This window comes from Haemorhous mexicanus, chromosome 10 (genome assembly GCF_027477595.1).
Source record: "Haemorhous mexicanus isolate bHaeMex1 chromosome 10, bHaeMex1.pri, whole genome shotgun sequence".
Taxonomy (NCBI): Eukaryota; Metazoa; Chordata; class Aves; order Passeriformes; family Fringillidae; genus Haemorhous; species Haemorhous mexicanus.
Genome location: NC_082350.1, coordinates 6,031,445 through 6,053,699, shown reverse-complemented (window position 1 = coordinate 6,053,699; position 22,255 = coordinate 6,031,445). Strand labels below are relative to the sequence as shown.

The window sequence follows — 22,255 nt, the reverse complement described above, 5'->3', positions numbered from 1 at the left end:
CAGTTCATGCACAAGCTGGTTCTATCAGCAGATTCACAGCTCAAAGCTGTGGTCACCTCACATATCCCTCCTTTAGAGGTTGGTTAAATACAATAAACTCATCTTAGATAAATAGAAAAAATATCATAAACTCACCTCACCTGCCTGCCCAGGAGCCAAGGGAGATCTTCAGAGGAATTCTGGGGCTGTGCACTCGAGAGCACTGTGCCTTCCCCTCACTCTCAGCTTGGAGAGCTCTTCCCAAAGCACCACCAGCTGCTGCCTCCACTCACCCATGCAATGCCTTTGCCTATTTTCCAAGCTTATTTAAGTGCTCAGCTATGAGCACATCTCCCCAAAACACATCCCACCAGCACATGAGAATGGTGCTTATTCAAGCTGATAATCTTTATGAAAATTATGAGAGATAGGAATAGGGCTTGTATGAAAACTTTGTGCCAGGGCAGCCTCCAGCTGCATGGCTGAAGTTTACAGGAGTTTTGCTTTCAGCCTGGCAGAACTTACATTAGTTTTTTGCCCCACTTTCCCCATAAATTTGCAGTTTCTCTCTCTGACAGGTTCACATTTCATTAAGATAAAAGATGCTGTGTCCCCCTAAGACCAACTGTACAGGTAAAACCCCTTCCCCAGGACATGTGCCAGGTTTATACAACAAATCTGGTTTGTTGACATTTATCAAAACGATGCAACCATATACAAAAATTATTCTTCTAAAAGTGCCATCTTCATATTAAAAAAAAAACAACAAACTGTTTGATTTCATTCATAAAAAGTTTAAACATTTCTTTTTCACATTTATAAAAACAGCACCACTGGTTTGTACCATGAGGATGCAGGTGATGCCCAGGGCCTGCATCCAGCTTTGCCCCAGGAAACCTGGTGTGCTGGACACCATGGACACTAACTGCTGTGACAGCTCTGCAACAAGGCACACTTCATCTTCCTCCAGTGCCAGGCACCTCTAATTCACCAACAGGATGGCTACAGCACATTCCTGGGAAAGCAGCAATGCTCAGGAATCCTACAGCAGCCAGGCAGTCCCATCCACACCAGGGCTGGGTGTCAGATCCAGTGGGTGCAGGTGGGATGGCACAAAGTCTTAATGAGAACTCAGCTGAGTGCATCACTGGCTGTTCCCAGAGCTGTGGAACAAAATAAAAGGAGACAATTTTACTTCTAACACCAGCACACCAGCAAAGAAAAAGGAATTCAAAGGCTGAATCAAAAATAAACCAATTTTCTAACGGTTTGAAACATGCCATGGCAGAAGAGTACAATAAGGGCAGGTCTCCAGCTCCTAAACCACTTCTGCTTGGGAAGAGTGAGAATTATCTAAAGTCTTATTGTGAGAATTATCCAAAGTCTCACTCAACTCCCTTTAGCAAAAAGTGAGATGGGTAGACATCAATGCACAGAGTTTCTTTGAAAGAGCAGCTATTCCAATCAGTTTTATATCACATTATGTGCAATATGCCCATCTGCCTTACAGATGCCTCCAACAAATCAAACTTGGCAATGAGGCCATGCTGAAGACACAGATTTTAGCTGAGAATGGGTTTTGGCAGGAAAATAAGAACTAAACCCAAATGTCAGGCTCTTATGAGAACATTCCCTCAGACTCCTGCTTTTCCTACCTCTGCCTTGGCTGTGCCCACCAACATGGGACAGTTCTTGGGGAGGGGAGAAGAAGCAAGAGAAGAAGGCCTTTTACTCACCCCCCTTTCCTTCTGCTGCCCAGGAATGTTATCCTGGCCAGGAATGTTATCCTGCTGCCTGCTTGGAGGCCGGGGCAGGAGGGACCAGGCTGTCCAGCTGCTGCCTGTTCCCTGTTTGAACCAGCCACTCGTAGAATTTGTTTTCTACCAGAGCCTGGAACTGTTTCCTCTGATCCCTGAAACAGACACAGCAGCAGGGAAATATGGAAAAATCACATTTATTCACAGTTATTATACTTCTACCATGTCTTCACTATCCAAACAAGCCTTCAGATGGATCAGGAAGAGCCAGGCTTGGTTCCTGAACCTTGCAGAGACAACCAGAAAAGGTTTTTACTGAGTGAATGTGATGATAACAAACCCCAAAGGCAGAACCTGGAGCACCTGGAGAAGTCATACAAAATTCCCCATCCCACTATCACAACCACCCTGCTCCAGGGCTGCCTCCACTTTCCCCTCAGGGCACAGCTGAAAAACTGTCTGAAAAGGGAGAAGACTAATATTAGCAACCAGTGCTTAAGCACTAAGGACACAAAATTCTGTTCTGACAGCACCAGAGAGGATGGAGATGAGGGAAAAAATGCACCTATAAACACACCTCACATCATTCCTGTTGCTCATGATGAACTTTTGGGGTGTTTTTGGCAAGCCTAACAGGGTGGGCCACTCAGCTCAGGCTAACTGGCACTGGTCAGATGCCTAAAAGCATCTCCAGAACAGCATCCCAGCCCTCTGGGATCAGCTCACATCTGGAATTTGTTAAGCCAAAGGTGGCACAGGAGTTGAGTAGCTCCTGATGGACTTTTTCAAGGAGTTTACACAATTCATTTCTGAACAGCAATGAAACATGAACATTTTTCAATATTCTGGAGATTTTATGTGGGTTTACTTTGAACCCATTCCTAATTTGATGTGCTGACCCCATTCTGTACTGGGAAAAGCAGAAAACCAGCTCCAGAGGAGACCACAAAGGTGATCAGAGGGATGGAGCACCCCTCCTCTAAGGAAAGGCTGGGAGGTTTGGAATTGTTCAGCCTGGAGAAGAGAAACTTCAGGGTGAAATCACTGTGGCCTTGCAGTGCCTGAAGGACCTACAACAAATAAGGAGAGAGACTCTTTGCAAGAGCCTGACAGCACAAGGGGGAATGGCTGCCAGAGAGCAGGGTCAGATGGGATACTGGGAAGGAATTCCTCCCTGTGAGGTTGAAGAGGCCCTGGCACAGGGTGCCCAGAGAAGCTGTGGCTGCCCCTGGATCCCTGGAAGTGCTCAAGGCCAGGTTGGACGGGGCTTGGAGCAACCTGGGCTAGTGGGAGGTGTCCCTACCCATGGCAGGGGGTGGAATCTGGTTGGGTTTTTAAGGTCCCTTCCAATTCAGGCCATTCTATTCAGTTTTGTCCCACTCACCCTCAGACAGGCTCCATGTATCCACACCCTTTTTTCGAGTTAAGGCTGCTGTCTGCATGTTCTCTTCCATTTGAGCCTCTCCCCACAAAGCAGGGGTTTGGAACACAAACTAACCCAAATTCCTCCCCAGTGAACACAAAGGCAGCCACTTCTTTCTTCCCTTGTGGATTTATCTTCTCCAAGAGCTTTTTTTCTACCTTGATCTGCTACTGACCCTGAAAGACTTTCTGTCTGATACGCTCAGAAAAATGAATAAACAGGATTTTATGCTTTTGCAAGTTGTTCCTCAAGCTGTCTTCTTGGTCCTGTCTTACGGGGGTTTTACTTTCAGCCTGGCAGGATTTACATTCTTTTTTTGCCCCACTTTCTTCAATCAGACAACTTCAACTTCTTGAAAGATGTCTTCTTATTTCTAACACTCTCTTTCACCTCCCCGCTCGAGCACAGCAGCTTTTTTCTTTCTACAAGCCTGATATCCTGTTTGCTCTAAGCTTCCTACTTGTCTCCCTTCTTGTTTCCCTGCCTGCAGGAGACAACAGACATTTTCCACTGTCAGCTGCCCACTTTCTTTTCAACAAGCTTCTAAACTTGACAGAGTTTTCCCCCTTTTATGGAATAAGCAGCAAGTTCTTGCCTCCTGTAACTGCAGCAGATGATGGCAAATCTAAGCACATCATCCCTATTTCCTCCCATTTCTTTCACAGGAAGGTTCTGACAGGCCAAACTCCTTCCCAAAACTGTAGAGGGAAGGAGCAGCCTGGGAAGGACAACAGATATTTGAAATGGGGTTTTATCCCCATTCTGTGCTTGCCAAGGAAGCTGGGCAGAGGATTCCATGTGATCTGCTCCAGAGAAATTTAAAAGTTACTGCCCAAAGGTGATCTGCTGCAATGATCCATGTGCACATGCCCAGCTCACCTCAACAAGGGTTGGGACAGCCATTTACAGCTTTAATCCCAAGGGGAAGGCTAGGCTAAGAGGGACCCCAGGCAGCTCAGGGTGCACACCCAGCCCTGGCCCAATCCACTGCCAGGGTGGATCCCTCACCTCAGCAGCATCTGGGAATGCCTTTCCTGGAGTCTCATAAACTGGGAAAATACAGCCATGAGAAAGCACCTCCTCAGGAGCAGCGTGGGTGAGGGAGGGGACAGTCCCCCTTCACTCCACTTGGTGAGGCCCCACCTGCAGAGCTGCCTTCAGCTCTGGGATACCCAGCATAACAAGGATGGAATCCAGAGGAGGCCATGGAGGTGTCCCAGGGGCTGAAGACAGGCTGGGAGAGCTGGGGGTGTTCACCTGGAGAAGAGAAGGCTCCAGGAGAGAGACACCACAGCACCTTCCAGTGCCTAAAGGGGCTCCAGAGGAGCTGGAGAGGGACTTTGGACAAGGGACTGGAGTAACAGAACATAGGGGAATGGCTTCCCACTGCCAGAAGGCAGGGCCAGATGGAGTATTGGGAAGAAATTCTTCCCTGTGAGGGTGGTGAGGCCCTGGCACAGGTTGCCCAGAGAAGCTGTGGCTGCCCCATCCCTGGACTGTTCAAGGCCAGATTGGACAGGGCTTGGAGCAACCTGGGATAGTGGAAGGTGCTCCACAGCAGGGGGTGGAACAGGATCAGCTTTAAGGTCCCTTCCAACCCAAGGCATTTTGGGATTCTACAACTCCGAGCTATGCCTGTGAGCATTAGTCTTCCCATATCACCAAGCAGAATCCCAGGACTGCTAATTATGAATGCTCTAGGACTGGCCTACAAGACATGGCTCACACAACCCAAGCCACCCCTTCAAGGATTTCTGTGGAACCCCATCAGACAACCCTCTGTCCACGTGGCTGAGCTCTGCCCCTCCTGGGGGCACTCACCTGGTCAGCCCTGCCTCCTTCACCATGTGCTGCCACACCCGCATCTGATGCTCCCGCTGCCTCAGCACCTCCTGGTACTCCTGGGGAAGCCCCCCTGGGGTCTCTGTGGTGTCTCCTTCCATCTCAAAGGGAATCACAAAGGTGTAGAAGTCTGAGGGGGGCAGGAGCCGGAAGACGCTGGTGTCACCGCTGTCCCTGCACACCAGCATGGGGCTGTCCCAGTAGTTGGGCAGAGTGGCCAAGCCCACCTGAGCCATGTGGTCTTCCAGCATGGGATAATGGGTGTGGAAAGGGGCAAAGCTGACTGCCTGGTTCCCCGAGAGGATGAGGGGCTGCGTGGGTGTGAGAGTGTGGAAAGTACAGCCCTTGGTGGACGAAAGGGACAAGCGATGGCAAACGGCGATGACCTTGATGTTGTCACAGCTCTGGACGTGGACTGACATCTCCACAGGGCCCAGGACAAAGGTGCTATTCCGGCACTTCTCGATGGTCACGGATCTGCCAAGGAAATACAGCACCATCAGGCCTGGAAGGAACCTCCCTCCAGTCCAAGGCAGGGTCACTGTCACAGACATATCTTATGAAAAATCCTTTTGCCAGGATTTTTTCTCCTGAGAAGCTGAGAAGCCTCAGAGGAAAAGAAAAATAATAATTATCTGCTGCTGGGGAATGCAACAGGTGGATCTTTGATTGGTCTCATGTGGTTGTTTTTAATTAATGGCCAATCACAGTCCAGCTGTCTCAGACTCTCTGCTCAGTCACAAGATTTTATTATCATTCCTCTTCTTTCCTTTGCTAGCCTTCTGATGAAATCCTTTTCCCTACATCTTTTTAGTGTAGCTTTAACATATAATTTTCTTTCAATATAATATATATCATAAAATAATAAATCAGCCTTCTGAAACACAGAGTCAAGATTCTCCTCTCTTCCCTTGTCCTGGGACCCCTGTGAACACCACCACAGGGTCACCTGCAGCAGGTGACAGAGGAACATGTCCAGGTGGGTTTGGAATGTCTCCAGAGAGGGAGACTCCATCTCTTCCCCAGGCACCTGCAATGGAAGGAAGTTCTTCCTCAGGTTGGGGTGAAACTTGTTGTGGTTTAGTTTATGGCCATTGCTCCCTATCCTGTCACTGGCACCACTGAGCAAAGCCTGGCACCATCTGGAGATCTCTGTATGGATTGATGGGATCCCACCTCAGTCTGGTCTTCTCCAGACTAACCAGGCCCAGCTCCCTCAGCCTTTCCTTATCAGGGAGATGCTCCATTCCCTTCATCATCTCCATACCATCCACTGGACCCTCTCAGGAGCTCCTTCCCCCTCCTGAGCAACACAGACCCAAACACAGCACCCCAGCTGTGCCTCACAGGGCTGAGCAGAGGGACAGGATCACTCCCTGACAACTGGGAATGCTCTTCCTAACACCCCCCAGGATCCCACTGGCCCCTTGGCCCCCAGACACACTCATGGTCAGCCAGGAGTCCAGCTGTGTCCCAGGAGAACCCAAACTCACCGCAGAGGGGACAGGAGGTAAATGAAGGACTCGTTGCAGCGATAGATTCTGACGTGAGCCCCCACCAGAGTGTCTGAGCTCTTGGCCACGGTCTGCCTGTAAACCTGGCTCATCAGCACCAGGGGGGACACCTCTGGCACCACCCGGGCACTGCAGGTAATCCTGGCTCTCCTGGTTGTTCCTTCCACTGCAAAACAAAGCCCACAGAAGTTCTGGGTGCGGCAATCCCTCAGGAAAATAATCAGCCCCACAGTTCAAGGATGGCACATCCCACAGCAGTCACACCATGCCTGATGCCTCCTGGGCAGGTCAGCAGCAAGAGGCACCAGGAATTTCAGAAACTGAAAGACACTGAAAGATCAAAACCACTTCAAGATTACCTAGGAGAACTCAAAGCCTCCCACAAGCTCCAGAATCTCCAGTTCCACAAGCCTGCTGCTGAACACAAGACTCAGCTTAGCAGGAAGATCCTGAGGGTAGATTTTAAGCAGGAATTGTGTGTTTTTAAAAGGGAAATGCTCTCTGTAGGATGCAATCCTTAAGCCCTTCCCCATTCTCCTTGCCCCTCCTGGGATCCTGCAGTCAGGGAAACAAAACACTGAGATAAATTCCTTATCCTATGGGAGAAAGTGCCTTGGCTCCACTGCCATGTCCCTGAAGAAGAGGGGCTGGATTGGAGACAAGAAAACCTAGACCAGGACCCAACCCCACTGCCAGATCCCTGGTAGGCAACAAGAGCTGAGTTCTCATTTCTGGGGTATTTTTTTTCTTAAAATTTTATTTATACTATTTATCTAGATTTTCCTGTATTTGTAAATTTTTTTCTGTATTTCTAATTTTCTCTATTTCTATATTTTTTATTTCTCTACACTTTTGTAATTCTATTTATTTCTAAATATATTTATTCTATTTATGTCTTTATCATATTTATTCTATGTATATACTTATTATATTTGTTTTAATATATTTATTTATATTTCTTTCTACATTTCTGTGCACTCCTGCTTTTGTTTTTCCATACTCGTACTTGCCGTATTTCTGTATATTTCTATCTATTTCTATATATTTCTATTTTGCTCACATATTTCCCTTCCCCCCCACATCCCAATGTCTCCCCACATTCCAATGTCCCTCCCCACATCCCCATTTCCCCCCATATTTCTGTCTATCTAAGAACACCTTCCCAGCAGTTTTGCCCACCTTTATGTGCCCACGCGAGCTTCTTGCCAGCCTTGAGGCCAACAGTAATTCCCAAGGGATTGGCAGTGAGGGAGGAGCGCAGCCAGCTCTCCAGCTTGGGCAGGGAGAAGGTTCTGGAGCCCTTGGAATACCCATTGTGGCCATGGCAGGGCTGCCTGAGGGCCAGCTCGTGGAGGGGCCGGATGGTGCCCGAATTTCTGACGGTGCCCTCCAGCAGGAAGCTGAGGGCACACACGGCTTCTAAGGACACCAGGCTGCTGCAGCTGGAATGGGAAGAGGCTGAGAGCTGCTCTGGCTCCAGCAGCAGCTCCAAGATATCCAAGAGGTGGCTCTGCACAAAGTCAAGGTGCTCCTGGTCGTTCCAATTCTGGAGGGGCAGGAAAACACATGAGGGAGTGAGTTCTCCAAGATGAGAAGCTCCATGGACATCATGCTATACAAATCCTTGCTTAGAACACTTCTAGAAAAAGGAAAGCCAGTCAGGCACAGTGCTCATTCCTGTTGCTCTGCTCTCACAAGGCTGGAGAGACACCTCCCCCCAAAAACTCAAAATAAAACATCTCATTCCAACTCAAGTAACAAGTATTCATTCCAGTTCTGGAGGGGCAGGAAAACACACAAGGGGGTGAGTTCTCCAAGCTGAGAAGCTCCATGGACATCATGTATACAAATCCTTGCTTGGAATCATTCTAGAAGAAGGAAACCCAGACAGGCACAGCACTCATTCCTGTTGCTCTACTCTCACAAAGCTGGAGAGACACCTCCCCCCAAAAACTCAAAATAAAGCATTTCATTCCAACTCAAGTACCAAGTATTTCATTCTAGAGAGCAGCACCAGGCTCTTCTACAGTCCTACACAAACCCAAGCCACTGCTGCTGGCATTCAAAGGGAGGACACAAATCAATAACTGACACTCAAGGTCTTGGAGCTGCTCCAATGGAAAATCCCTGCAGCTGGGCCAGACCTGCAGCCAGGATTCAGTGCCAAGATAAAAAGCAGAGGGTCATTTCTCCAACAAACCAAACCCTCTGAAAGAATCCTTATTTCAAATTCTAAAAGGAAAAATCAGGAGACTGCAATTCTGGCAGAACTTCATAAAGTTGAGTTTTGTGTAAGGAACAAGGCTGTGATTACACCTTGTCCTCACCGCTTTTGTTCAACATTTCAGGATAAAATTATCTAGCACCTATTTTTAATCACTCGAGCTTGCCCAAAGCTACATTTCACCAGCTCATCCTGCTCACAGCAGCACATCTGTGTCAGAATTCCAGAGGCTGGCATGGCCTTACACAGGGTTGCAAACTGTGATGCATCCCCCCACACAGAGCTGCCCACAGGACACATCCAACTCACTCCTTCCTAAATACCTGGCAGTATTTTAAAAGGAAACAGCATTTCCATGTGGTTGATCTACAGCTGAGCAACCAACTCCCCTCTCAGAAACAGAATGTGATGCCGTGGAATCCAAAATTCCACACTGGATCATGGGAAAGGCACTATGAGCATGAGGAGAGCTCCCTGCTTAACAAAAACGCTGTTGCTTCTCAAAAGGAGACTTGCCGAGACTCTCAGGGAACATTCAGTCGGCTGTGGACCCCAGGAAAGTCTCATGGAAAACTTTAAAGAATCTTTTTATAAACTGCAGAGATCACAACAACTTCACTTCGTTCACTATGGAACAGGAGTTCTGCAGCTGGAGCTTTGCTCACAGATGAAACCCTCCCAGGAACAAACCAGCCCCTTCCCAAGCCCCCTCAGGGCAGTTCCCAGAGCAAAGAGACTCCTGCACACGGACAATCCTGGAGGCACAAGTACCTTATTCCCGGTGGCCGAATTCCCTGTCAGACTTGGAGACCTTGTCCTGGGGCTGGGCCACTCGTCCCCGAGCAGAGAGCGCCGCAGGGACACGTTGTGGAACTGCTGCACGTACAGGAAGAGCAGGAACTGCAGCGTGTCCACGGAGAGCTGGAGAGCACGGGAGAGACAGAGAAGAGTCAGCCTGGGCCGGGCTCCCCACTAGGCGGGCTCGGGGCTCCCCTTGTCTTAGGCCTGGGCCGGGCTCGGGGCTCCCCCTGCCTTAGGCCTGGGCCGGGCTCTTGCCTTGCTGCGCTCCTCCTCCAGCTCCTCGGCGCTGGTGCAGGCCGCCTCAGCCTCGGCCCAGCGCAGGCGGAGTGGCGGGGCGAGCCCAAGGAGGCCGCGGTAGAGCTCGAAGTAGAGCCAGGCGATGTCTACGCTCAGCTGCAGCTTCGCGCAGGCGATGCGCCGCCAGCAGGGCCAGCGCAGCCGCGGGAAGCAGCCCTGGTCCGCCCGCGCTCGGGCGTAGGCGGCCGCCTTGCGCAGGTAGTGCAGGGTGAGGCGGGCGGGCGGCGGGGCCGGGAGCGCTCCCACCAGGAACGGCTCCGTGCGCACCCACAGCCGCACCGGCCCCGCCGCAGCCGCCGCCATCGCCGCCACCGCAGCCACTTCCGGGTTCCGCCGCAGGCCCCATAGATACGGCCCTTCCCGCCTGCCGGGAGCCGTCGCCCATTGGCTGAGACTGCCAGCGGGGGGGCGGGAAAAAGGAGTGCGCTCTCTGATTGGCTGTTCGGAAGGAAGTCACCCTGGGAAGGCGGCGGGGCGTGGCCGGTGCTGTAGGCGGCGATGCTCCGGCAGGGGATTGGCCGGCGGCGGTGAAGTGTGAGCAGCCCATTGGCCGGCGTTGCTCGGCGGCGCGCTCGGATTGGCTAGCGTGGAACACCCCGCGCTCCCATTGGCTGGCGGCGGCCTCCGGGGCCGGGGCGCTGCGGAGCCGCCAGGACGCGCCGCTCCCCCTCAGCCGGCAGGGCCGGGCCCGCCATGGCCCCCGCCTGGATCGGCCGCCTCTGCCTGCTCCTGCTCTGCCTCTGCGGGGAGGCCGCCGCGGGGTGAGTGCGCCGGGCCGCGCCCACGGGCCTGGGGGTTCGCCCTCAGCACCGGGCCTTCCCCCTACTCAGGGTCGGCGGCCGCGGCGCTGACGGGACCCCGCTCCCTTCCCCTCATCGCTCTCCTCTCTCCCGTTTCCCCTCGCTCCTCTCCCTTCCCGTCTCTCTCCCATCCCCGTTCTCCTTCACCTTCTCCCTGTTCCCCTTCCCTCACCTTTTCTCTCCCCCCACGGCAGGAGAGACTTCTACAAGATCCTGGGGGTGTCCCGCGGCGCCTCCATCAAGGACATCAAGAAGGCCTATCGCAAACTGGCGCTGCAGCTCCATCCCGACAGGAACCCCGACGACCCCCGGGCGCAGGAGAAGTTCCAGGACCTGGGCGCTGCCTACGAGGTGAGGGCAGAGGGGAATGTCCCTGTGGGAGCCGGGAGTGTCCTCCCTGGGCTGGGAAGGGTGGGATGGAGCTCGTAGTAAAACAGGCTGGAGCTTGGCCATTGAGATTTGGGAGGATTCATCTTGGAGCGTTCAGTGCAGGGGAAAGGAGGTTTGTATGGAATTAAAGGCTCTTCCCTAAGATACAGCTGGAATCCATCCTTCCCCTGCTACCATGTGAAATTCCATCTTCCCCCTGTTAATACATTGAATTCCATCCTACATCTTTTACTATCACAGAATCCCAGGATGGTTTAGGTTGGAAGGGACTTAAAGATGATCTCATTCCATCCCTTCACCATGGGCAGGGATGCCTTCCACATCAAATTTCCTCCCTTCCTTCTCCTTCTCATCAATTTCCATCCTCCCCCTATTACTACACCAAATTCCATCCTGCCCTTGTTAATACATCCAATTTCAGATACTCTCCCAGGTAAAAAGCAAAGATCCAGAGCCTACCAGGTTGCTTGGAGAGCTGCTCCTGCCAGAGGACAATCCAACACCTCTCAGCCAGGAGGAAGCCAAGGCACCAGCTTAAAGCTCTTTGGAATTTATTCCCAGTTCCTCAAGGGAGGAGTGGAGGTGCAGCAGCTCCAAGTGTGTATAGGACCTGGTTGGGATCAGTCTGAGCTGATGGGAAGTGAAAGGTGCTGGCCTTGGGTTTAGAGGTTATTAAGTGAGAAGAGTAATTGTGGGTCACAGCAGGATTCCTGTTATTCCATGATGATGCTGTTTCATGCAAATAATCCCCCACACTAATAGCCCAGTGCATTAAATAAATCAAATACAGATTATTGTATTGCCCAAAGGTGTGAAGTCAAAGGCTTGCTTTCCTTGGCTGTACATACATAGTGATGGAATGTTTCCTCCTTGTTTTCTGTCCTTTTTGTCCTCCTTCTGTCACGGTTGGACTCCATCTGCTCCTGCTCCCCCCTGTGCAGCAGAGAGGAAGATGATGCTGAAAAATTCCATTAGCAGAAATTCCTAGCAGTGACTTGCTCTTTGGGTGGGAGCTTGGGGTCCTTTGGGAAAAACCCAGCTGCAGAGAAAAGGGTTTGTAGCCTGGCTCCTGCTTCCACCCCTGGTGCTCCTCAGATATGCAAATATTCCTCAAAAGAGGAAGTGAGAGAACCAGCTGGCATTTATTTCTCTGTGTTGAGAAAGAAAACTGTTTATATTCTTTATAAAGAATATAAAATGTCTTTATATTCGTTTTCACAGGGAAAATGAATATAAAGACATTTTTTGTGGAAAAAAGTAATCCCCTATCATTTGCAGCACTTCAGGATTGATGCACATGGAACTGTGAGCTTGGTGCTGCTTCTGTGAGCTGGGATCTTGTTGGCACTTCCTGCTGGCAAGTGATTTCTCTGCCTCTTCCTTGAGTTCCAGCTGGTTTAAGTGTTTGCCAGCAGCTGAGATTATTCTTTCTATTTAAAAGCTGAGTGAAAAAATGTTTGTGAAATCAAATCAGAAATCCAGTATTCATGTGTGTGAGATTTGGAGGAAGCTTTTGATGCCCTCCCTGCCAGGTCTTTATCTGTGTTTAGCCAGGACAGCTTGGACACCCTTCTGCTGAGTTAGCTGTGGGACACAGTGAGTTGATTTTTGGGCAGAATGGAAGCAGAATTGGGTGTCCCTTATAAAGCAGAATTGTCCTCACCATAAAGCCTCTGTTAACAGCACTGCTGCTCATGGTCTGGGTAGCTGATTGTGGCAAAGCTTTCCCAAAAAATTGAGGGGAAAGTAGGTTAATGAACCTGCTCAGTGTCTTCATTTTCACAGGCTCGGTGATTCCAGCCTGGAGCTGCGTGCTCTGAATTCAGCTGGTTGAACCAGGAAAGAGACTGATCCCAGGAGAGGGAGTGAGACTCTTCTACAAAGAGTCATGAATTTAAGGATGGATTTGGGAGGAGTTTCCATGGGAATCTCAAGTGGCAAAGGGACAACTGAACCCTTACCTGCTGGGTGAAAGTAGTGAAGTCACTGCTAATTTTCCCTGTTGCTAGAATTTATCAGTGGTTATAATTCCACAGAATCTCAGCATGGTTTGAGTTGGGAGGCCTTAAAGCCCATCCAGTCCCACCCCCTGCCATGGGCAGGGACACCTCCCACTATCCCAGGTTGCTCCAAGCCCCCTCCAACCTGGCCCCGGACACTTCCAGGGATGGGGCAGCCACAGCTTCTCCAAACACCCCAAATTCAGCTGGTTTTCATCTTTTAGCTGCTTCTCCACCTGTTGAGTTGCTTCTCCATCTGTTCCCACTCCTCTACAGCCTTCTGAAAGCCAACCTGCTAACTCTGATCAATGAGGGAGGAAGGGCAAAGAAGACTAAATGTGACCAGAGACTTCTGATCTCTGAGGCAGGAAAGAACAAAGATCAAAACTTAGGAAATATTATCAATGTTTAAAAGTAATGGCTGAGACACAGGGGTGGTGGTATGTGATTATTTGTCTCAGCATGTCCTGCTTTGTAGGATTTGAGTTATTCTTTGTGATTCTTTTTTAATGTTTAAGATAAACTCAATATTTATGTTTTCCAGGCTGCTCCTGCCTTTTTAATGAACGAAATGTGCTTGTTATGGGCTTAACTTTTGCAGACAGCACAGCAAGCAGGGTTCCTGTAGAGTCCTCAGTGAAAAGTGCTGGGGGCCCTCAAAGCCTTGTCCAACACCTCCCCTCAGTTCCAGCTGAGCCTTTCTTCCATCCCTGCCTTTTCCAGGTGCTGTCAGATGAGGAGAAGAGGAAACAGTACGATGCCTATGGAGAGGAGGGCCTGAAGGATGGGCACCAGAGCTCCCATGGAGACATCTTCTCCCAGTAAGGAGTTTTAACCCCTTTGGGCTGTCCTGCAGCTGCTGCTCTGATTCTGTGATGCTCAAACACCCTTTTGATCCAGTAGAGATTTCCCACGTGGCACCTCTGGGCACTGTGGGTGATTTTTCAGGTGCAGCACCTGCTTCAAACGTGGAAACTTTCTCAGGTTATCTGTGTGTGATTGGGGTTTAACCTGTTGACACACACCAGTTTGGGGACACTTTTCCTTCTGGAAAGCAATGCTGTGGCTACTTGCACAGCCCCTGTAGAATTTGCAGCATTAAAAACCAAAGGCACTTGCACATAGCTTGGACAGAGCCTGATTTTCTGCCCCTTTGGAAAATTTCCTAAAATAATTCCAGAAGTTGTTCAGCTCCTGTAATCCTGGGTGAGGACTTGCACTGCTGCTCTGCTCTGTTCTGAGGGACAATATGCAGGATTCCTAGGGAGTTTTCCTCATCCCTCTTGTCCTCAAACTACTGAAAACCAACCTGCTAGCAGTGATTTGCAGTGCTATTCAGAGTTTACACCTTTTGGTGGTGGCAACTGAGCAGCAGTGCAGTGTGGAGAGGTCAGATTTTGCATGTTCTGCTCCAAATTTTGTTTTCCTTAGTGCAGAAAACTCTTCCAAAGTGGCTGCTGTGTTTGAAGACTTGAGTTGTGTTCTGCAGGAACTAAAAGAGGTTTCTGGGTTTACTCTGGAGCTTTAGGATTGCTGCTTTTTAGTGGAGTAGAAGCATTTGCCTAGAATTCCTTCCTGAGCTAACCAGTGTGCTTATCTCCAGTTTCTTTGGGGACTTTGGATTCATGTTTGGAGGAAGCCCTCGCCAGCAAGACAGGAATATTCCCCGAGGAAGTGACATCATCGTGGACCTGGAGGTCACACTGGAGGAGGTGTATTCAGGAAACTTTGTAGAAGTAAGTTTACTTGTCTCAGTGTTTCCAGGTGTTCCCAGATTTGAGGTGCCTGACCAGAGCTCAGAATATCTTCTCCCAAAAATTGGAGCAATAGATGCTCCTTTTCTGTGTCTGGCAGTGGAGGATGTTGTGGTGCTGTTTCCTGCAGTTTACTAAAGAAACCACACATTTATTCATCTTTTGCATTGGCAGTGTCTCCATAAATGTGATAATACTGATTTGTTGGCTGTCAGTCAGCAGCTCAGCTTGATTAGTGCAGCAGCCCAGCTGGATGAGGTGTAAATTGTCCCTCTGTAGAATTTAGGAATATTTTAGGGGCTGTTGATAAGCTTCAAATTCACTTTGCAATTCCTGTAAAACCACATTGAGAATTTTTCAGTTTCCTTCTACGGCCAAACATGTCACTACAAGTTTCCAGATTATATAACTGAGGAGAGTATGTGGAAAATTATTACCTTCTTTCAAGCAAGCTCCATCTCTGGTGCTGACAATCCCTCCTGTCTGCATGTTGGCTTTCCATTGGTTGATTTTGTGTTGTGGCTGTTGGGGCAACTCCAGATAATTTCCCTGTTGTGTGGGACAAGGAAGTGTCATAACCAAAGTGTGGAGTGTTCCATCCTAGTGTTACCTTTCCTGTGTGGAAAGAGAATGGCAATAGTGATGTCAGAGAGAGCTTTTTTGGTGTTTAACATGTGATCACAAGGTGAAAACTTGTCATTGTTTTGCCAAGGCCACATTTGGAGTTATTGTGGCAGCACCACACAACAACGTGTCCCTGCCCGTGGCACAAGGCTGGAGTTAGGTGATCTTTAAGGTCCCTTCCAAACCAAACCATTTTCTTTTCAGAGAAATCCAGACCCTTATGGAGACCCAGGACCACTGACATCAGCCTCTCCCTCTTCCCTGCAGGTTGTCAGGAACAAGCCAGTGGCAAGACAGGCACCTGGCAAACGGAAATGCAACTGCAGGCAGGAGATGAGAACCACCCAGCTGGGCCCTGGGCGCTTCCAGATGACTCAGGAAGTTGTTTGTGATGAATGCCCCAACGTCAAGTGAGTTTGGTGCTCGTTCCTGCTCCGCAGAATCCTAAATTCCGTGATTTTATGTAGGGACATCAATATAGGGAGGTTTATTCCAAAACCCACCGCTAGGTGGGGGAACGCGCCTGTGTTCCCAGGAAGAGCTGGGGACTTCGGGAAGGTTTAACACCGGGTTCTCATTTCCCGGGAGCCACTCTCGAGTCTTACATCTGTTGGATGTAGAGCTCCCCAATTTCCTCTTCCAGCCTTTTATTCCTTGCACAAACTTCCACAGCTAGATTTGAACGGGAAGCACACAGCTGGGAACAGCTGGATATGGAATGCCATGCTGAAATGGAATGCCATCACACCCCCTGATGCTGACTGTGTATTTGGGAGCTTTCAGCTTCACCTTCTCTACTCCCTGAGTCTCAGTTCACCAGAAAGGCAGCTCTGACTCTCTTGGTTTAGATGTGAGCAAGGACAGCATGTGTGAGCTTGTGGGGTGTTCTCCTTACCTCAGGGACACAAATTAAAAGTTGAGATGAAGTTGAAATAATAAATAATGTTGCAAACTGACTGCTGGGTTGCTCTTCCCGTTTTCAGGCTGGTGAATGAGGAGCGGACCCTGGAAGTGGAGATAGAGCCAGGAGTGAGGGATGGCATGGAGTATCCCTTCATTGGGGAAGGTGAGTGTGTGCTCAGCTCTGAGCTGCTCCTCCTCCATGGTTCTCTGGCACTGGCAGTGCCCAAGCCCCCATGTGGTTGGAAGTGCTGAATTACAGGAGCATGTTCCTAAGTCTGGATAACACAGCTCCACTCCCTTAGCTGGGAGTGGGGACAACACCTGAGCAGGAGCATCTGTTCCAGGTTTGAGCCTTTAAAGGGATCATCTCTGCCCTTCAGTGACTAAAGGGCATCATTAACATGCAGACAGGTCTTCCAGAAAAGCAGAGGTGTGACCTTGCCGAGGCAGCACTCAGAAAGCCCTAAGCTCTTTAGGAGATGATTAAGCAGAATTTTCGTCATCTAAAGATCAATTATTTGGTTTTTTTTTTCCTTTAACTTGTGAGCAGCAAGTCTGTAATATCCTGCTTGTCTCTCCACTCATTCCTAACAATTTCCTTTAAACAAAACTTTTCTTTCTCCCCCACAGGTGAGCCCCACGTGGATGGGGAGCCAGGAGATTTGCGCTTCCGAATAAAAGTTCTTAAGTAAGTCTCTGGCCTAGTTAGGCTCTTGCTTGGCCAAATGGAGCTTGTCCTTCAGCAGGGCAGGTGCAGGTCTGGCACTCAGGGTGCTGGATGCTCAGCCCTCCTGGTGCTGGAGGAGTTGGACTTGATGCTGTTAAAAGTGAAATTATCAAAGTATCTTATTTTTTTTTGCTTGAATTCACCATGTGTGATTCAGAATAAATATCTCCTTTTCCCTTACACACAATCTCGTTATTGTAAGGAAATGCACTACTAAGAAAATTGCTGTGTGAGTCAGGACTTCTTGCCACACCTCACCACTCAGTGCCCTAGAAATAGAAAAGGCATTTATCAGTGCATATCTTACACAGGAAAATGAAGCTAAATTTGATTCATTTCTCACTTCCCCTCCTATTTATGATTTCTCCAACCTCCCAAATTGAAGGAAAGAAGCTCAAGGACCTTTTTCCCCTCTGGGGAAGGAGTAAAGTTCAATGGCTCTTATTTCCACAGGCACCCAGTGTTCGAAAGGAGAGGAGATGACTTGTACACAAATGTGACAATCTCGCTGGTCGAGGCACTGACAGGCTTTGAGATGGATATTGCCCACTTGGATGGGCACAAGGTGAGGCCCAGGGTGTTGTGTGCATCCCAAATTCACCTGCAGCTCCGTGCTGAGGGTTGGCTTGCTCAGGGTCTGGTTATCTACAGTATTCCCTCTGTTGGAACATTGCAGGCCAATGGAGTCTGTATGAGGGGTGCACAGTGTGTGCCTCACTTCCAGGCTGTCCCAGCAGAGGGTGGTGTTAGTTCTGGCATGTGTCCAGTGAAACAGCCTGCACCCGTGGGGTATCACTGGTTTTGGCAAGGAATCAATGCCAGTTGGAGCTTTCCAGTGGGTTGGAAAGAGTGTTGGAGTATTGGGGTGCACACACAGAACATGGGCTGCCCAGGGAGGTGGTGGAGTCCCCATCCCTGGATGTGTTCAAAGAACATCTGGATGTGGCCCTCAGTGCTCTGTTCTGGTTGACAAGGTCAGAATCAGTCATGGCTTGGACTCTGATCTTGGAAGTCTTTTCCAACCTCAGTGATCCTGGGATCCTGTAACACCACTAATGTTCTAACTTTCCTTTTCTCTCCAGGTTCACATTGTGCGGGATAAAACCACAAAACCCGGCGCCAAGCTGTGGAAGAAGGGAGAAGGTCTTCCAAACTTTGATAACAACAACATCAAAGGCTCCCTAATAATCACCTTCGACGTGGAGTTCCCCAAGGAGCAGCTGACGCCAGAGCAGCGGGAAGGTGTGTGCCCAGAGCCCTCAGCCTGAACCTGGCACAGCTCCTCCAGGGGCTGGAGCAGTCAGGAGGGACTGTCCTGTCCCTGTGCCCCTTGTCCAACATAACACAGTTGGCTGGTGGCCTGTGATGAACTCCCACTTCCCTTGGAAGCGGGGGAGCTTGGCTGCTGAGGTTGGGATATGCTGCTGTTGGAATGCAGCTCTTGGCAAGTTTGCAGGTGCTTTGTTTTGGTGCTGCCCATCTGTCTGACCCCACAGCCTTGCTGGGCTCAGCCTCTGTCTGCTTTGCCTCGGCTGGAATGGGATCACAAAGGGTTTTCCAGCCCCTGCTGCTACTTTCTTGGAGGCAAGACTTGTGGGTTGTTCCTTCCCACAGCTCCTTCCAGCCTACTCCCTCTAGGACAGATCTGCTGCTCAGCTTCAAATGGAAACCTGATGAACCATGTAGGAATCCTAAAATTGCCAGGAGGGTAAATCCTTAAATCCTATACTCCTAGCAGGGAATTCTTTGCTCCAGCAGCCTCTGTGGTTCTGCTGCTCCATGTCAGAGTAGGAATCTTCATCATGAGAAGGGCCTCATCCTCTGCCACGGGACAAAGATATTCCTGGCATGGACTAATGCAGCTCTTCAGGAAATCCCCAGAACTTCTTCCAGGGCTTCTTCTGAAGTAGATTGACTTCTTTTAGTGGATTTCCTGGATTCCTCAAGTTTGTAGTGGGAAGCCAAGCACTGGGTGGGTTTTATTCCACTGCCTTGGCCACACTGTGCCAGCTGCCCTGTGCAGTCCAGCTGGTGGCTACAGCTCCAGATGTCCTGAGGCTCTTCCTGTAGCTCTTTGGGCTGTGAGGTCTGTACCTCTGGGCTGGGCTTAGAGTGATCCTGCTTTGTGGTTTTATCCCTGTGCTTTCCCTCTTGTTCCAAGAATGTTGTACAAGGCACTACGGCCTCGTCACTGTGGAGTCTCAGTCCAGGCTCTGCTACCCTTCTAGAAGCTTCATCAGGCAACAGCAGCGCTGAAACACATGTGAGGTTATTCCAGCTGTTGCTCTTGGCAGTTTAGAGGACACTGGGCAAGGAGCAGTGACAGAAGCCTCCATGTTTTTGACAGAATTGCTCACACACCTCTACGGATATCCGGGAACAGAGAGATGATGGCACTGGCATGGGTGTGTTCAGTCACAGGGCCTTGGGTGTTTCTCTCCCTCCCAAAGCAATCACACATTTCCCAGGGGAAGGTGACTGGGTAGGCAGTCAGATGCCTTTCTGTGTGCCGGGTATCTCCAAACATCTGTGATATCAGGAGTTTTATGAGGGGATAGGTCTATCCCTGTGTGTGGCAGCAGCTCAGTGTACACATTCAAAGGGAAACTGTGGGCTTCAGAATTCAAAACATCCCTTTTTTCCTTATTGTTGGCAGTGGTCCTCATTTCTTATCTCCTAACTACATATCCAGCTCCTGGGGCTGTCAGAAGATACTCTGGCTCCAAGAGCACCACCCTCAGCTTTGGAGTCACAGAAATAATATCCCTTCTTTCCTGCAGTGGGACTTGATCACTGCTGATTGGAGCTTCCTCACCGTCTATGCTGTAACCTGTCACTTCTTGTTAGTATCAGCAACACTTCAAAGGAAAAATTGACTTCAGGCTCCAGTAAAAAGTGCCTGAAGTACAGTAGCACCAATTGTTAGGATTCCTGGTTGGAATTCCTGATTAAATCATGGGTACATGTTGAAATATCCTGTGCACTACGGGGGGTGTTCTGACAGAGGTGTGGGAGCTGCTGGGAAATGAGGTGTGGGGTAGTGCTAATTGGAATTTTTCAGGGTTCTGGGAGCACACCTTTCTCCAGCTATACCCTTCCTTTCTAAGAACCAGACATCCAGGAGCCACATCCTCTCACCCACCAGCTGGAAAGTGACTTGGAGGTTCCTCTGGATGCAGGAGAGGAAGTGAATTTGCCTTGGAGAATGACCTGTTCTTAATAATGAGCAGCTCCTGGACATGTGTTCACTTTGTTCCTGATGTTCCTGAAAAACGTTCAGGAATCTCTGGCCATCAGGCAAGGAACATGAAAAGTTCTTGCCTAGCAGAGAGACATCCTGCTTCCAGTTACTATTTCCAGGGCATTTTTCCAGTATTTTAACACAGCTACTGTGACCCTTATGCATCCCATTGCTGATTTTCAGGGACAGTAGAATGTGTAACCAGAAAGGTTTAAGGATAGACAAGCAGGACAAGGGTTGCAGGGAGACAAACTGGTTTTTAGCAGGATTTCCTGAAGGATTTGCATGAAAGGTTGGATTTTTCTTCTGTACAAGTAAATTGGTTGGTTTCATTACTGATAGTCAATCTAAACCTCCCCTGGAGCAACTTGAGGCCATTTCCTCTCATCCTGTCCCTTGTTCCCCTGAGCAGAGCCTGACCCCCACCTGGCTGTCCCCTCCTGTCAGGAGTTGTGCAGAGCCCGAAGGTCCCCCCTGAGCCTCCTTTGCTCCAGGCTGAGCCCCTTTCCCCGCTCCCTCAGCCACTCCTGATGCTCCAGCCCCTTCCCCAGCTCCATTCCCTTCTCTGGACATGCTCCAGCCCTCAATGTCCTTCTTATATTTATTTGAAGGTCACCCACAGTGTTGGGAGTTTCCCTGTGTTTTGGGCTCAGTGGTTTTTGAGGCTGCTCTGAGCTGTGTCCTGAGGGGTTCCAGGGCAGTGAGTGACCAGGCTGAGTTAATCAGAGGGGACTCCCTCTCTAATCTCTGGAAAAACAGTGACACATCCACCCTTGCCACTCTGCTTCCTCTGCTCTCTGTGGGCTTGCCCTTTAAGCAGCAGTGGAGACCTGCCAGCCCTTCCCTGTCATGCCATGCCGACCCCAGGAGATGAGCTATTATGGATTTAAGGGCTGACTCACTCTTTAGCCTGTTTGGTAAGAATTTGATACTGCCAGATCCTTGAACTGCCAGTTCCTTGGAGTGTTTAGTGTATGGGATTTCAGGAATGGGGAAGAAGTGCTGGAAAAGTCATCCTGACATCTTTGCTGTGCTCTGCGTGTGACACTCTCCCTTCCCTTGCAGGTCTCAAGCAGCTGTTGAAGCAAGGATCAGTGCAAAAGGTCTACAATGGATTGCAGGGATATTGATGTGTGGAAAAATTGGACTTCCCTGGAAATGCAAAGTCAGATTTGTTTGCAGTCTTTTCTCCTGCCCACTGTAGAAGGGGAAGAGGGAGGGGGGGCGATGGTTGAGGTTTAGCTCATCTTTGGTTTGTAAATTATGGAAGTGCTCAGAGTTTGGGGAAATACTTTTTCAGGACATAACTGGTGCTGCCTATCATGTTCCACGTCCTGGAACAACAGAGATTCCTTGAGCAGGAAAACATAGGTGGGGGAAAGGAGTTTTAAATTCCACACAGATTGGAATTTCTGGTTTTTAAATATATTTTGATGTGACTTTTCTTGGCCATCTCAACATATTTTCGTAGCTGCTCCTGCTTTTTACGTCCTTCATGTCAATTTCTTCCAAATTCCTGTTGCTTTGGGGTGGTATTTTTAATGCCAGCCCTTCCTCCCCTTCCCCTCTGGGTCCAGAGTGTGGTATTGGTTCAGAGTCTGGTTTTGGGGCAGGAATACTGGTGCTGTTGGAAGTGCACTGGGCTGTGTTAGGCCCCAAAATTGGTTGGGAAAAGAGTCTGTCAAGGCCTCTGTGGGCTCTCCTAACTACCAAGTCCCAAAAATTGGTCAGAAATTTGAATTTGCACCAGCTTAGCTAGGACTCCTTGGTCATGGTGGAATTTGGGAATGGCTCCTCGTGGCCTTAGTTGTCCCTCCTTGGCCCCACATGGAATCAGTCTGGAAAAGCTCCCTCCCCTCCTGCGCTCTGTCCTCTGTGAGGACGGGTGAGGCTGATGGGAATAAAGTGTTTGTTGGAGTTGGAATGGCAAAACCTCCCTGGTGATGTGTTTCTGGGACAGACCTGGGCTTCCCTGTGCC

General features: G+C 49.7%; 2 protein-coding genes across 2 annotated transcripts; one reads left to right on the top strand and one right to left on the bottom strand.

Moving 5' to 3' along the window:
- Positions 1-752: 752 nt before the first annotated feature.
- Positions 753-10,168, bottom strand: TBCCD1 (TBCC domain containing 1). Its single transcript, XM_059855113.1, has 7 exons — positions 9,796-10,168; positions 9,511-9,660; positions 7,695-8,061; positions 6,495-6,681; positions 4,981-5,478; positions 1,716-1,891; positions 753-1,142 (listed from the first exon to the last, which is right to left on the bottom strand). Exons 1-6 carry the CDS (start codon positions 10,138-10,140, stop codon positions 1,762-1,764), a joined length of 1,677 nt encoding a protein of 558 aa, XP_059711096.1. The 5' UTR covers positions 10,141-10,168; the 3' UTR covers positions 753-1,142; positions 1,716-1,761.
- A 271-nt stretch (positions 10,169-10,439) lies between these two features.
- Positions 10,440-21,720, top strand: DNAJB11 (DnaJ heat shock protein family (Hsp40) member B11). Its single transcript, XM_059855114.1, has 10 exons — positions 10,440-10,598; positions 10,832-10,988; positions 13,751-13,848; positions 14,631-14,763; positions 15,673-15,815; positions 16,389-16,471; positions 16,939-16,996; positions 17,489-17,600; positions 18,118-18,277; positions 21,342-21,720. The coding sequence occupies exons 1-10, from the start codon at positions 10,531-10,533 to the stop codon at positions 21,404-21,406; spliced, it is 1,077 nt and encodes a 358-aa protein (XP_059711097.1). The 5' UTR covers positions 10,440-10,530; the 3' UTR covers positions 21,407-21,720.
- The last annotated feature ends 535 nt before the right edge of the window (positions 21,721-22,255 follow it).